Source organism: Mustela lutreola, chromosome 9 (assembly GCF_030435805.1).
Source record: "Mustela lutreola isolate mMusLut2 chromosome 9, mMusLut2.pri, whole genome shotgun sequence".
Taxonomy (NCBI): domain Eukaryota; kingdom Metazoa; phylum Chordata; class Mammalia; order Carnivora; family Mustelidae; genus Mustela; species Mustela lutreola.
Genome location: NC_081298.1, coordinates 144,465,866 through 144,482,358, shown reverse-complemented (window position 1 = coordinate 144,482,358; position 16,493 = coordinate 144,465,866). Strand labels below are relative to the sequence as shown.

The 16,493-nt window shown below is 58.9% G+C and overlaps 1 protein-coding gene across 7 annotated transcripts in view; it reads right to left on the bottom strand.

The window, feature by feature from the left end:
• The window catches only part of EIPR1 (EARP complex and GARP complex interacting protein 1), a 123,540-nt gene that overhangs the window by 10,188 nt on the left and 96,859 nt on the right, over positions 1-16,493 (bottom strand). For 6 of the 7 annotated variants that reach the window (XM_059132772.1, XM_059132775.1, XM_059132771.1 and 3 more), the window contains one exon: positions 7,335-7,434. In XM_059132772.1, the coding sequence (XP_058988755.1) occupies positions 7,335-7,434 (100 nt within the window). Of the gene's footprint in view, positions 1-7,334; positions 7,435-10,093; positions 10,414-16,493 lie in introns of those variants that run through there. The other variant, XM_059132774.1, reaches the window with a different exon arrangement.

Below are 16,493 nucleotides of genomic sequence, written 5' to 3'. Positions count from 1 at the left end.
GCCTGAACAAAGCAGAGCCGGAAAACAACCCCGCTGGGCTAGGGGTGGTGCTGGGTGTCAGACCAACAGGACGGCGAGGCGATGCAGGCCGAGACAGGCGGAGGCAGCAGAGCCCGGGGAAGGGTAGCCCGTCGGCACGAGGGCGGGAGGTAGGACAGCCCACGGGAGGCAGGCAGCACCCAGCACCTCAGGGCCTGCGTGGCCCCTCACTGGTGTCAGCCGTCAAACAGCAGAGTCCTCCGTGCTGAGGGATGTCCCACGATGACATTAGCTCACATTCTCCCTGTCTCCCTGGCTTCGGTGAAGCTGGCTGCCACGCTCAGAGGCCCACGTGCAGGAAGTGAGGAGCCCAGGCCCTCGGGCCAACCACATCCTGCCATAACCTCATTCAGAGCTTGGGGCCACCCCCGTCCGCGGTCGAGTCCTCAAACGAGACCCAGCTGCCAACACCTGCACCAGAGCCACATGAGGGACCTGAGGGCCGCCCGGCTTCTAGGTCCCTGACATCCTCACGGACATTGCCCTGACACATGGGGGCCATAGGAAGCAGCCACCTTTGCAGACACCTGTTAGAGCTAGAGAAGAGACACAGGTGCCGACCAGAGGAGAGGGGAGACCGAGAGTGAATCCCAGCAGCTGCAGGACAGGTCGGTCGAGCCCCCTGACTTCGCAGCTGGGAAACCTGAGACCCCGAGTGGGTGGGCGCCTCACCCTGGGTCACACAGCCGGTGGGGCAGGGGCAAGACCGGCCTCCTGCTTCGACTCCTGGGCTCACTCTAGCGCGTGATCTAACTGGGCAATAGAAACTCCGTGCCCCGGGTCCATTTTAGAGACACTCTGAAAGAGAGCTCGCCATCGACGTCTGGAGGCCTGCTCAGGGCAGCCGGCACAGCCTATGCGCTACGGCTAAGCAGCCACGTGTTCTGGCTTCCCAGTGACCGGAGACAGCTCAGCCACAACCCCAGAGAGTGCACGGCACACAGTCACCTGGTTTTTGATATTGAGCCCAACTATTCAGGGCCTCCCACCCCAGAAGGAATGACTAAAGCGACCCCACGAGCTGCTCTTCAGAGCTGTAACCGCCGCCAGGCCACGGACAAAGGAACACGACTCTGACGAAGGAAACGCCGCACCTTGTGCTGTCGAGAGCAGTGCACGTGGCCAGAGGCTCCCGAAGACAGAAGCGGCACTGCTTGCCACCGTGGCCCGGGGTGGTGAGGGTGCTGGGGACCAAAGACACATGCTGCCCACCTCCGAAGATCGTGGAGGAGCTGCTCTGCACCTCCCTGGCGGGAAGGCAGCAGGCGCAGCCATGGCAGGCCCTGGCTCTCAGAGCATGAGGGGTAGGAGCATCCCACACGGCCAAGTCCCACCCACATGCCCGGGCTCCCCAGCAGACGGGGGAGCGGCCACTCCCATGCGAGCCGTGACCACTGCCAGAGCCCCTTTGCTCCTGGTCGGGCTCTGCCACGAGCCCCTGCCCACCCCTGGGAATGTCGTGGGAGTGTCCTCTACCACCTCTCTCAGCCGGGAAATTCCAGCCCCAGCCTTGAACGTGAACCCCCTGAGCTGGAGCCCCACCTGGTCCCAAGTGACTGGAGAAGTGACCCAGTCCCTTTGAGTCCGGCTTTGCTCCTGTCACTCCCCGGCACCCTCACCACCCCGGGCCACGGAAATGGAGGTGTTCAAGAGCCCACCCCGCAGGGCCGCAAACATCAAATGACCCCCTGAAGAGCGCGGCCGACAGGCAGAGCTCCGGTCTATCTTCGGGGGTGGGCAGAAGGCAGGGGCCGCTCCTATCTTCCGGGGTACAGGGTGAGTCACGGGACACGACGGAGCCGGTGGGAGCAGACTCAGCAGGAGAGCCCAGCCCGTCACTGCCCTCGGGACGTGCCAGGGAAGGGGAGGAAGGGCAAGGCGGCGGGGAACAGGGACAGCAGGGGCAGGACCCCCCGCTGCCAAGGCGAGTGGAGAGGGGCCGCAGGGAGGCCGGGGTGGTCCTGCCGTCCCCCCGGCCGCATCCCAGGCTTCCCCAGGTCCCAGGGTGGGCGTCCCCGCCCCTGGGTGTGGCTGCATGGGCTCCCCTGCTTGGCGGGCCCGGCGGCTCCCAAGCCCCACCAGGGACTCTGTCCCCCGCCTCCCGGAAGCCAGCGCCCTCCGATCTTCAGGAAATGCACACAGGGCGTTAGAGACAGCACTGGAGAGGGGATCTGAGGTCGTTTTACATTTATTTTTAGCGTATTTCAACCAGGACTCTATTTGCAGAAAGAACAGAACTAAAAGGGCTGCACCGAAACCTAAGGTCTCTTTGAAGGGGAAAGGGTGTGTCCCGTCCCCACAGCTGCCGGCTTGACCTTGGCTCCCCGCTCGAAACAGTAAAGGTCATGCGTGCGGATTTAACTTTCCTCTCCGAGGTGGATGAGAATGCGGAAAATGGTCGCATCACGCCGACTGGACTCCGGTGACCCGGCGGAGAGGGCGGTCTGTTCCAGCTGATGAGCGGGGGCGCCTCTGAGGAACAACAACGAAGGCTGGAAAGGCCGGAAGCGCTGCCATGACGACGCGTCTCCTGCCTGAGCGCGGCCCTCACCTGCAGACTGGGGTACGACTGAAGCAGGAGGGGGCGCACACTGCTCTTCTGTGCCTCAGTTTCTCTCCTCTCGACCTCCGGCCCTGGCACCGCGATCCCGCCGACCTGACCCTCACTCCTAACCCAGTTTTCAACTGTGCCCTCGCGCCTCTCTGCGCACCCCATCCCTCCCGTCCTCCTCCGGCCATCCTTCCGCTCCTGCCGGGCTCCCTCCGCCCACCCAGCCGGCCAGCTGTCCGGCGGGCACGTGTGGGTGGCTGGCCACGCCCCAGGCCCTGTGGGGCAGGCTACCACCATGTGACACCCACTGTGATATCGCCCGACTGGATCCATGTGGAAACCGGTCCCAGCTCTCCAGCGATGACACGGAGTCTTAGGCCACGCCACCTGCCCAGGTCACAGGGGAGTGAGTGGCTGAAACGGGACCTGATGTGGCTCAGAAGGCTGCCGGGCTCCCGGCACGGAGCCACAGCCCTCATCCCCCTCCCGAGACTCGTGCCCACCGCTGCCCCGGCCGGGTGGCCGGCCCACGCCCGTCCCAGCCCATGACCGCAACGCCGCAAACTGGATTTCCATCCCTCTACCCTGCGGACCCTCACACTGGGAGGTGAACCACAGGAAGGCCGAGGCTGTGTCTCCGTATTCTGAGTCCACTGAGGGGCACGGGTCCCACTCGCCGCTGCATTCCCTTCAGCACGCTCGGTTTGCCAAACGTACGATTCACTCTATCATCTGCTCTTACTAGAAAAAAATCTTTTGAGAGCTTGAGAAGCAAATGCTTGCCTGACACCAACACCCAGCCTGATCTGTATTTGATGATTCCAAGACCTAACGGAAGACCAAAGAACCCTAGTTGTCCCTGGTATTTATAAAATCAAAGCTGTTCGTAGCTATTACGCTACAAGAAGATACACAACTTAGGAAACTACTCCATGTTTTCTTGACGATTACGGTTTTTTAAACGACCATCCCAAAGCACACCGCAGCGGCTGCTGTCGGCAGTGTAGTCAACGGAAGGTCCACGATGCGGACGGCACTCAGCTACTTTGAATGCCTTTTTCCGAGATTCAGCAGAAAACCAGCTCCCAGAGTGTTAACCCGTTTTCTGTGGACCAGTCTGACGAAGCCCGGTCAGCACCTTATTTACTGGGTTTGCCGCAAACAAGTGTTCACTGTTCTAACACTCACACCCACCCTCGACGTGACTGCGGCCACTGAAGACCGGCGAGAACCAAGGCTCCGGCTCTGGACATGCAGCGCACGCATGCCGGGGCCGCGACAAGCCCACCGTGGGGCGGGGCGGGGTCAGGAGAGCAGCCGCAAATCTGTCCCTCAAACTGCACCTTCTCCAGAACCTCCCCGGCTCCTAAGGCTCCGTCTTCTCGAGTGTCCAGTGAGGGAGCTGACCTCTGTGACCCCGAGGTCTGTGTCTTTACGTGGCCTCCCTTAAAATCAGTGTCTTTCTTACGTGGACCGCTTCAAAATCATGGGGGACCAACATTTGTCAACGCACCGTGTGAGCCCTCTTGCAACTGAGAAGGCCCACGGTGGGGGCCTGGGGACCTCGCGGACCCTCCTGCCATGCCCTTGCCACTGGCCGCCGCGCGCTGAGGGAGACCGTGCCCGTGGGACAGGCTGCACACGTGCCCGGCGGCTTGCTCTGCCGTCGGACGGGGAAAGAGCTGCTAGGTCGGTGGAGACCTGAGCCGTCAGACCAGAGAAAGGAGGACAGCCCCCGGCCGGGGGCCCGGCGAGGGCAGCAAACGTCGCCTCTGCTGGGGATGCGGACGGCGGGGAGGCTGTGCGCATGTGAGCCTGGGAGAAGCTTCTGTGCCTTTCCCTCACTTTTGTCGTGAACCACATAAAACCACTCTAAAGAATGAAGTCTGTTCAAAAAAAGGCCCTTCCTCTGCAAGAGGCCCCGCGGAGAAGACGGGACAGAGAGCAGGGGCCACGGCGTGGGAAGGGCCCATCCTCCCACACCCACCTGGTGGACCTGCCGCGCTGTCCCGGGGGCCTGGACACGCGGCCCCATGTGGGCCCCGTCACCCCAGGGCAGACTCGGGAGGGCCCCTGCAACATTCACGCCGGTGCTGGAATGGGCACCCCTGACCCCAGACAGGAAAAGAGCTTCTGTTCCGCTCGGGGCCGCACGTGGCGAACAGCGGGCCGGGCGTGAAGCGTGGTCACGGTGTGGCAGGCAACACACAGGCTCCCGGGAGGAAGGGGCACCTGGGGGCCCGGCCCGCTCGTCCCGAGGGCACCTCCTGCTCCTGCCCAGCACTCTCCGCCCCACGAACAAACGCATGTTTGATATTTCCAGGCACAGCGGAAGTGGCCCGACCTGCTCTGAATAATTTTCCTGCCACCGCCTGCCGCCCCCACACTGATGCGCAGTCGCTTCTGCCGTAGGCTTTAGACCTCACGTGACAGCGTTTCTGCAAGAGCGCTGTGTCCTTGAAACCCATTCTCCTGAGAGGCGTTCTGGAACGTCAGTGCCTGCAGGCCCCGTGTCCCTGAGCAGGGGACACCCTGGGTTCACCCTGGAGAAACCCCCGTGTTGACGCATGGCCAGAGGAAGAGGGCAGCCGACTCTCAAGGCACCCGTCTTCTCTGCGCTCTGCTGCTTGCGGCACCTGGAAAGCTATTTATTTCCACAGCGACTGAGAGCCGCGAGGCCCCGGAGACGGATGAGCACACTCCGAAACAGGGAGGCATCCCCTCTGCCTTCATCGGGGCCGGGACCCCGTGCAACCTCCCCCTACAGACCTCCCCTGGGCTCTGCTAATGATTATAAATGGCAGAGAACCTCCAATTTAATTGCAAAAGGTAATGATGCAGCGAGCATAAGATTAGATTCACCACAGAAGGCAATATCCTCCAACGATAAAAAAAAACGGAGGAGCTGGGTGTGAAGACGGCCGGAATCGATAGGAAGGTTTCGGTATTAAATACCACGGCCGAGGGCCGCCAAGTGGTATTGACAGAAGTGCTGAGGGCAGATAAAAACGAAGGAGAGAAAACTAAATTGGTCTCTGCAGAAAATAAGTTACAGATTAATCACCCTACCATAAAATCATTCCGAGGCGGCCGAGGGTCTGGAGAGAAGCCCCTGCCGGCTTCCAGGACGGGCTGTGGGCTCCGCGCACGCCCAGGGCTCACCTCCTCCCTGGCCTCTCCCGCCCGGCAAGGCTCCCCAGCCCACGGCTCCCCCCAGCATCTCGGTGACCTGCACTCCATCAGGACAGCACTGTGCCCTTCCCGCCTCGGGTCTCTGGCTACACAGGGGCACCCTCGAGAGGGGAGTCGGTGGGGGATGGGAGGGTGCTTGCAGCCAACGGAGACTCGGACCCTGAGGCTGGCTCCCAGGAGGATCCCGCACTGCCTCCCCCCGGAGCTGCGGCCCCAGGCACTGTGTGACCCTCCAGTTTCCTGCTCCGCTCTAAAATCTGGGTGACAATTACATTCTACTCTATGATATACAAATACATCCTTTCCTCAATAAAAATACTGATTCTTTCCTTTAAATATTACTTACACGCTACAAGGACAGACCAACTCTTCAGTGTACGTGGAAGGCTAGGAAATCCCCTTCTGACCACGTGGAGTTTTAAGACACTAACGTTCTGAAGGGTCTGCCTTTGAAGCCATGATGGCGACCATCATTCTTCACACCATCTCCACCGCCTGCCCAAGAGGATTTAGTACCGAGACAAACTGCGAGGGAGAAGAGCTAGCGCCGCATCACAGGAACAAAGCCACATGCAAGGAGCCACCGCTACAGAAATCCATCCCACACACGCTGCCCCTGCTACGCGTGGCCGTGGGGCGCCCTCAGTACCAGTGCCACCACAAGCTCTGTCAAGGCTCTAGATTTTTCTCTCTGAAGGCGTTACTTGGATGTAAACCAACGCAACGAGATCACAAACGGAATATAAAAGTCATAATTTAAAGTGGAAATTCTAAGGAATCAAACATGAACTATACCGATCAGCAACACATCTACTCCGGAGGACAAGGTACTGGAGGCGACGACGACCAGAAAGCAAAACCGGTTCCCAAGAAAGCCAGCGCTGACTCCTAAATGGTGTGACACGCGCGGCCTGTGGGGAGCTGTGAGGACCCAGGCACTCCCGTCCTCGGAAACGGAGCCCTGAGGGCGAGGTGTGGGTCCCGCGGCTCCGGCAGGGAGGTGCTCCCTGGCGGACCCACGGCCATACCCGCACTGTGTGGCGACTGTGGCCGCGGGAAGGCACACGCGTGCCAGGGAGGGAGGATCCGCTGATGGACCACAGGGGGCTGGGGGGGTCATGGGCCACAAGGGGGTCAAGGCCCCAGGGCGGTCACGGGGGATCACAGGCCACCAGGGTCAGAGGCTGTGGGGCAGCGGGGCCGCGGAGCACTGTCATTTTTACAACTCACACGGGAAGAAGTTCATAGCACCATGAAATTGTATTTTATGACCACTCCAACCAAAAGGGACTGTAACCAGACTTCAAAAACCTGGTCACTGAGAAGACGGTACACTTGGAACAAGAGAGTATATGTCCGAATATCCCACGGACTCTTCTGGACAAATCATGTCCGAGGGTGGGCTTTTGTCAACCTTCAGGTCTGTGTCCTGTCTGCAGGGCCCGGAGGCAGCCTCCCCCGCAGAGCCCGTCGTGCAGTTCTCCGACTGGTAACTCTGTCCGCTCATCAAGTGTTTCATACTCAATGTCAAAGCTGTAAGCTTGTCACTCACCACGGCCTGGCTGGAGCTTTCCTGCAGGTCCCACAGCAGGATGTGGCTGTCCGCAAGCGAGATGACCTTCTTCCCGTCCCCCGTGGGCTCCCACGTGACACTGCAAGGAAGGGGAGGACCCTCGTGAGTAGGGACGTGGCAAGCCCCAGATGTCTTTGTGGCCGAGAGCCACTGCGCGTCCCTCCCGGGCAGCGAGGCCTTCCCGAGTGCACGGTCACGGCCGACACCCACCATGGCAGGACTCCAGATGGCACATGTGTGCGCGGCACTGTGTCCCCTCCTGCTGAACGTTTATGTCCTCCCGACTCAGCTGAGGTCGGGCGGTTAGGAGGTTAGGAGGACGGGCTTGGGGGTGCTCAGGGTCACAGGAGGTGGGGAGGGCGGGCCTGTCCCTCGCTGCCTGTCTGCGGGGGTCTCCTTCTCTCCCGCCTGCCACTTGAGCACACAGCGGGAGAGCAGCTGTCTGTAAGCCAGGAAGAGGGCTCTCACCAGATCGCGACCATGGGGACCCCCCGACTCGGACTTCTAGCCCCCAGAACCATGGCAAGCAAGGTCTGCTGTTTCAGGCCCCAGCCCAAGGTGCCTTGTGGTGTCCCCCCGAGCTGACGCATCTTCCCGGGGACTGAGGAACGGAGAGCTAACCAACAGGGCCAAGGATGGGAGGCAGCCCACTGCGGGCCCAGGTCTCAAGGAGGCCCTGCATGGACACTGCCATTTGGGGCAGAATGCCCACATCTTCTGTAGCCCAAGGAGTCGCGGCGATGGGAGGGTTCCGTGTCTGCCCTGCCTGGGACGTCATGTCCCTTCCTCAGGGGTCAGCCAGTGGGAGCCCTGGCTTCCTTGTAGCTGCAGCCAAAGCCACCCCACCTGATAGAGTTCCCGTCCGAAAGATTAGCAGGGCACACAGATCTCGTCTCCTGTGCGGGACAGCCCCGGAGCTCGTCACGGGGTGGGTTTCTGCGTCGGCTGAGGACGTCCCAGCTGTGAGGGGTGTCTCACAGGAGGGGCTGCAGCCCGAGGGAAGACCCCGCTGCAGCCGCTGCTGCCGAGCCCAACCCTGACCCAGACCCCTGACCCAGGGCGCCCCTCCCTCGCCCCGCCCGCCCACGCTGTGGGTGCAGCTGGGGATGCTTGTAACCCAACACAAGTACCACCCAAAACCACAGTTTCTTTCTTCTGTTTAGTTTAAGAAACACAGAGTTCGCGGCACTCTCACCACAGGCGTCCCGCTCCTCTACCGCGCGAGCTTAGCGCATCTTCTGAAAAATGCACGACACCTGGTGCATAAAACAGACCCGATAACTGGTAGAGATACCAAGAAATCCGGCGCTGAAATCCGCTGCTCCTGTTTTGTTACGATAACGGCGAATCCTCATTTGAAAACACCTTTTCACAGCAAGACGGTCACACTTCCCCTGGTAGCCCGTTTCCATGGGTGACTTTGCAGGGTTCACGCAACGGACGGTGAAAGCCAAGGAGAAACGCAGGCAGGAAAGGAGAAGTGCAGCTCACAGGCCTGTCCGGGCGCAGAACGACACACGGACCTGCGCTCGACCCTTCCCGGCTTAGCTCAGTGGCTGCGACACATCCCCCCAGACCGGGCTGCCCAGACAGCACACATTTACCCCACACGTTCCACACACCGCGGGAGGCTGGCCACCCGAGATCAGGGCTCCAGCGTGGCAGCGTTCTGCTGAGGGGTCTTCTCCCAGCTCGCGGAAGGCCACCTTCTCCCCGAGTGCTTAGCGTGGTGGAAAGGGAGCCCACGTGCCTCTTCCAAGAGCACTGATCCCATGGGGAGGGTCCCACCTCCAGGCCCTCATTAGCTCCCAGAGGCCCCGCCTTCTCACATCAACACCCCGGACATCGGCATTTCAACATACAAATTTGTGGGCCCCAAAATGCCGTCCACAGAGCCATACACTGGGAGCAGAACGTTTAGGACACCGTGCCAGGGGTCCCAGAGCAGCTCTCATTCGTAACCTGAACGCCCCGGCACACACGCACACACGCACCAGAGGTCAGGATGAAGAGAGCCGCACGGCCATAGGGAGACCCCAGGGACAGTGACTGCCCCGTCCAGCGCTAGCCAGACCGCAGTCTGAAAGGGGGTGACACACATATGTAGACTGCCGAACGGAAAGCCAGAGATTCCCAGTAACTCGCAACCCACAGGGTAACAATGAGCCAATCTGATGCCAAAGACTGATGACCTTATGGTTTGACTGTGGTTTCCCCGGCTGGGCCCAAGGCTTCTGGAGAGCAGGTTCCCCTCCCCACAGGGAGCAGCGGTGTCTGAGCCACGTGGCCCGTGATGGGCGCTTGCTCGCGGGTTCCGAGGGACAGTGAGGGAGGCCGGTAAGAGCGGAGGCGCCGCATACGCAGACGAGGCCCTTTCCAAGTACATTCAGTGAACCGCCGGGGCCTGAGGCCGGGAACACCGCCAACAGCCCCAAACGAGGAAGAGCTATACAGGCGTCCCGGCAATCCAAACCCTCCACTGAACCTCACGGCCTTATTTTATGTTTTAGACTGTACTGTCTCCCGAGCCCTTGCTCAGACCCCCTTCCCCTTCCCTCTGCCCACGGTTCTGACGTCGTCCGTCGGGGGGCCCAAGGCCACAGAACGAACCCGTGGGCCCTAGAGCGGGGGGTTTGAAGCAGGGCGAGCTGTAAAAACTAACTCCTGCCGCAGAGGGGAGCGGGGAGGGAGGGGGAGGGAGGGGGAGGACCGACGGAGAGCAGGCCGTGAAGACTCACACACGTTTGCCTGAGGATCGATTCCAGAACTGTGGGGAACGTCGTGTGGAAGCGAAGTCTCGGGCTCGCTCCGGACCCCAGACCCAGTAGATGTCGCGAGGACACAGCGGGCTCAGAGCAGGTCCTCCTCCGAACACGGCAGCGGCACTTACCCCTCTTCCCCGCCGCCTAAAGAGAGCGGCCATCTGGGTCTGGCTCTCCCAGGGGTGGAAGGAAAGGCGTGGAGAGGAAGGAGCGTGTCCTGTGGGAAACCACGGCTCCGCGTCCCTCTCGCAGTGTCCACACCCCCGGTTTCCGTCCGCCATTGCGCGGGCCAAGAGGTACCTCGCTCCGGGAACCGGCTTACGTGTGTCCGTAATGTCACCAGAGCAAACAACCGAATGAATTTCAAGCAGCCACAGAAGTAACTTTTTCTATCTAAAAAGAAAAAATATGTGATAGTTTAAAAACATGTTTAAGGGGCGCCTGAGTGGCTCAGAGGGTTAAGCCTCTGCCTCCAGCTCAGGTCATGATCTCAGGGTCCTGGGATCGAGCCCCGCATCGGGCTCTCTGCTCAGCGGTGAGCCTGCTTCCCCCTCTCTCTCTGCCTGCCTCTCTGCCTGCTTCTGATCTCTCTCTGTGTGTCAAATAAATAAATAAAATACTTTAAAAAATAAAAACATGTTTAAAAAGGCTTAAAAGGTATAGGAGGGAATAATGGCTTGTGATAGGAGACAGCCTGCTCTCCGGTTCTTACCATGGGGGGGGCGCGTTTAAGAAAACCACAGTGAGTATAACCAAGGACAGCAGCCGCATACACGGGCCACGGGGAAAACGAGATTCGCAGCAGGTGCCCCAGCTGAGCCGGTGGGTGGGCCCTATGTCCTCTCACGGACGGAAATCCTGGGCCTGGGTTGGGGCCACACGGGGGAGAGCCTTATTCCTGCCAGAGCCCTGTGAGACCCACTGCCCAGGAAAGGCCAGCTGAGCTTCTAGAAACACAGCTGCAGGTGGTTCTGTATCTTCAGAGGCAAGTCCCTACCCCATCGTGGCTTCGCCAAGCCCCCATCTCCCAGCAGGGGTGAACTCGCAAGGGTCTGAGCAGAGACCCAAGGCTGTGGGAGGCTGCTTGCTCCCCTGCTGGAACCAGGACCGAGGCCGGAAAGAGCAAGTCACTTCAAGAAAACAAACTTTTGCAGATTAGGATGAAGAGAGGCCGGCCACAGGAGGCAGGAGGGGCTCGGCTGAAACACCACTTCCTCCGGGAAGACCGCTCGGACTGCCCTCTGTCCTGGAACAGCAGCCCCCGTCACTCACGTCGGCTTCCCCGCGAGAAGACAGACAAGCCCAGGCTCACCGGCGGAGCACCGAGCCCAGACTCTGACCCTCGCAGCAGAGACACTTCATAAAGAAGTGCTGGAAGGAAGAGGGACAAAGCATTAGTAAGGCTTCCTCCCAGCCGGGGCCCAGTGCCCCTTACAATGTGTGCAAAGTAAAACCGGAAAGGGTTCCAGTTACCAAGCACACGCAGCGAGGACCGGTCCGTGCTGGAGCCCCTTTGAGAGGGTTCGCTGCTCAGTCGCACACGGACCTCGTCAAGAAGAGGTGCTCCTTGTTCACGACTGTGTTGAGCTCTAGGCACAATCAGCCCCCGCGGTCTGCCTCCCAGCCCCACCCCTCTATGCCCCCTCCGGGCAGTGGACTATGGGGCTTTGCTCCTAGCTGACCAAACCGCAAATGGGATGCCCAGTGTGCCCCCACAGCCCCGTGCGAACCCCTGGGCATCTCTGCCCAGGCGCCACACCACCCTACATTTCAAACGTACCAAACAGTGTTCGCTTCTCTACTGCACTTCTCTATCCCCGGGGCTACAACTCTCCCACGGACAAAATTTTGGGAGTAAGTTTTTTACAAGTACCCTTCCCAGGTTCCACATAAAAAAGCAATAAAGCATATTAAATTTTATTCGTAATGTCTGACTTCTTGCTTTTATACAAATCAGACCCAATCTGCCCTTGGTTTCATGAAAATCTTAGAGCTGCTGCTGGGAAATGCCGTCTCTCTGGCTCCTACTTTCCCCACAAACTCTGCAAAATCACCTGAGAACACGGCCCAAGAGCCCATGTTTAACCCATCTCTGGGCCTGTATCTGGCTTCCCAGCATCAAACTACAAAAACGGGACAAGGTCTCGTTCTTACAGAAATACCATCCTGGGGTGCCTGGGCGACCCAGTCGGTTCAGTGACTGCCTCCGGCTCAGGTCATGAACCTGGAGTCCTGGGATCGAGCCCCATGTCGGGCTCCTGCTCTGCCCTCTCCCCTGCTTGTGTGCTCCGTCTCGCTCACTCTCTCAAATAAATAAATCTAAGAAAGAGAGAAAGGGCATCCAGACAGTTTTAGCTCAAGTACCACCACACCTAGGAGACTGGCCTCAGCAAAGCTGTAGCAGCGATGTTTCGAGCACCAGTTACGTGCCACGTGTACACAGAATACTGTCAGACTTGGGTTCTGAGCTCCTATCTGTCCAAGCAACCCCTGTTTCTAACCACAGTGGTGGAAGGATCCAGGCCCTGCAGGCACAGTCACGTGGCCCATCAAGACAGTCTGCGACGTACAGGACAGTCACAGTCAGTCAACGCAACACGAGATCCATCTGTGGCTCCCACCACGGCCACTCTGCCCAAAAAGATGGCTCCAGAATGCCTCCCACCACACACAGCCCCCCAGCTGGGCAAGCGTGGCACCCCCCTAACGCAACACCCGCCCCCGGAAGTCAGTGCAACAGATGTGCTCAGCCATGAAACCCCCCCCCCCTTAGACGCCCCCCGTCCTTGCAGGATCCCGCACAGGGAGCCTCTGGGCCCATCGGAACCCCCACCTGCCTGCTCAGGGGTGGCTGTAGGGATTCCAGGACCCCCTCGTGAACTCCGGCAAACGGGGTCCCCCCATCAGGGCTGCCATCCTGCAAAGGCAGGAGGCTTGCAACAGGGTGAAACAGAGTGTGCGCCCGAGCACATTTTCAGGTTAACGGGCATTTTGTGAAACTTTCATTATGGTGCACACATACATATGCATTGGGGACAGTCGTCATATAAAATGACCACTTCCTGATTTTGAAATTTGGAGAATGCTGCTTCAGATCACTGACGCTGGTCTTTTCTAGCAATTTCAAGTACCTGGGTAGAACTTCCTCTGCAGCACACAGTCCTCTTTTTACCTTTCCGGGCGTGCCCCAAACACTTAGCCTGGCTGAGATGACCCATTCCGTGCCCATCTGGCACTGTGGCGTGTTCCCGTGTCTCTGGGGACAGAGCTGCTGCCCCATATGAAATGGCCCTACATCACTGATCTTCTTTACTGGGGTTTGCTTTTAGGACAATTGAGTGTGCAACCCCAGCTACTTGCACGTGTCCTGTCAGCACATGCTTCATGCTCCCTTTGACCCGGGCTTGAGCGGCAGGTGCACTCACAACTAACACGGTTACTGTTGAACAGCCCTCTGTGGGTGCGGAAAGCTCTCTCCCCTGAGGGAAACACATGAAGCCACAGCCCCTGCCTTCCTGAAATCCTGACTTGAGGTGCACTATTTTACACTCTAATTTAAAGTCAGATATGCTCGTTAAAAAAGCCTAAACTCCGCAGAAGTCACAGGCTCATGTATCGCTGCCCGCGGAAAGAACGCCTATCAACAGGGCATGTGGGGCATCCCGTCTTCGCTCTACACACGGACCTCGGCTGTCTCTTACAGGAACGCAAACCACTGACGACGTTACTCTGTAATGTGCTGCTTGACTTCCACGTCCGGGGTAACTTTCCATGCCAAATAAATGTAACTCTGGGCAAAGGCCACGCAGAATTCTGTTGTGTGGACACCTGCGATTCTTCCTCTCTTTGAGCTCTGATCTCCTCACCCGTCCGCTGGGGTGACAGTGGTGTGCCAACACCACAGGTCCGGGAAGACCGGCACGCCAGTCCTCGGGACAGCCAGTACGAAGCAGGCGCTCAATGAGCCTCGACGCGCTCGGACACAGCTAGGTCTGTGCTGCTTTGACGGTGCACGGTGCTATTCTCCAGAGGCTTCTGGGGAAAGTCTTTTCCCGAAGACTGGGAGGGCAGTAGGACGGGGGATGAGGAACGGGCGTCCCGTGACCCAGAACCCGCAAACAGCCTTCCCACCCCCAATGCCAACAGCCTCCCTTGAAAAAAACTCTAAAACCCTAATTTGAAATTTGGCGGGAATATTAAAATTACCACCTTTAAATGCACCAAAAAAATTCCATCAAGATTTATTCTAAGAAAAAAATCTTCAGAAGAGGTTAGAGACTGAAATCCTTGCCCACTCTGAAAGGCAGCAGAGCTCAAGCGTGTCTCGCTGTCCTGTCCTGTCCATTCACACCCAGTGGCCTGGGCCCTGAGTCGCCGGCGTGACTTTCTGTGGCACCTGGGTTTCCCTCTGGTGATCCGTCCAAACATCAGCACCGGGCCCTTCCCCTCCGAGTCGGTGAGCAGTCTGGAACTCCCCGTTACTGTCACACGCACCAGAAACTGGACTCAAGAGCTCCGTGAGCAGACCCTGTGCACGCGGCTTCTGGCCCTGTGGTGTTTTTATGGTGACGACAGGAAGGGGAAGGCTTCCCCACATCCTCATTCCCACGCTCCCTCTCGGCACCCCAGTCCCTGCTGAGTTTCCTCGGGCAGACCGCGCAGGCTCCCACGACGCCCAGGGAAGAGCCGACCTGGGGTCTGGCTGCCGCAGCCCCCCCAAGGCAGCCTGTGAGCTGGGCGCCTGGCCCTGCCCCCAAGGAGCACGTCGCCGACCGCAGACGACCCTGAGGCAGGACAGGAATCCAAAGTACACGGGCCAGGAATCCATGGGGAGTGAGAGAGACGCCGACCTATGGCAAAGCTTGTTCTGCAAGTTCCAGATCTCTCTCTCTCTCGCTCTCTCTCTCACACACACACACACACACACACCATACATACACACGTACACCCACAAATGTACACACACACACACGCACACCCTGGGGGAGCTGGAGCCGAGCCCTTTCCCTGGAGTATAACACAAGCCACAGCTGTGAGCAGAGCCTTCCTGCTCGGCCGCCTCGGTGTCAGGAGGACGATACAGCCACATTGAAGAATTCTGTCCTTCACAGAGGACATGCCTCGTGGAGCGTTGACTCTGCATGTCTACAGGACGTGCACTGAGGTGAGCCTTTGACGTCTGCCGTTTATTTCTGAGAGAATTTAAATCTGTAATCTCTGAATGACATGACCTGAAAAAGAAAGGGCACGAATCCGCCTTCTCGGGGCTGCGACAGTCAATCCCAGCACATTCGTCTGATGGGGCAGAGGTTCCCCCTGCAGAACAGGGAAGGGAAGAACAGGTGCCTCAGACACCGTCAACTACGTTACCGGCAGCTTGTTAGCGCACTAGACAAGGCCTGCACGGGTCTGAGGGTGTGGGCGCCGGCCAAGAGTGTGCAGGGGCTTTGAGAGGAAAGAGCAGTGTCCCGCTGGCCACCAGCACCACTTCCCAGCCAGGGACACCCTCTCACTTCCCTGCGCCACCACATGGCCTCACTTCCCACTGCAGAGTGGGACACTGGCCTGAAAGCAGCAGCAGAGGCCGGTGGCCCTTCTGATCCCGCCCTCACAGGTGCGTGGGGGCAGGCTCACTAGGAAAAACCATGAGAAAAACAGCCATCAGACTGGAAACAGGACTAGCAGACCTGCAAGTAAAAGCAGGAAACCTAAGTTCACTCTCTGGGTCATGAAGTGCGCCTCCAAGCTTCCTCCGCCCACTGCCCTCTTGCACTGGCCTCTTGTCCTGCTGCATCCACCCACGGGGCAGCGGAACTCCCAAGCAAGCAGCCAGAGCTCTCGGGCCCTTCCCAGGGAGTAGGACCCGTGAGGCACTTCCGCAGAGTGGCAGCACGCCGCTGCTCCCACCGCACGCGGTCTTGCCGCTGGGTCCCACTCCTGCCCCTCATATTTCGTCATCTATCCTGAGTCACACGTCAAAAAATACCTGTTGTTGATTTATGGGGAGCAACCCCCCAGATCATCAATGTTTGCGCCTAACGACACACAGCCTGGGATAACCCAAGCACGCGGGGTGGGACAGAAAGACAGATCCCATTTTATCACAGACCATCACCATGAAACTGGGGCCATAAACACAAGAAAATAACCTCGAATTTCTGCCATACTTGCTCCTCCAAACTAAGTTTATTTCTCCGTTCATAAAATCATCCATTTTTCTGCTTGATCACACTCTGCCAGTGAATTTGAGGGGACATGAAATCCCATTAAGAAGTCGAGAACAAAGTAGCATGTACCTGCTAGGAGTGGGCAATACCTCTTCATAATCGCAGAGGGGAAGGCACAAGCAAAGGGCTGCTTCTGTAAATAAACCCAA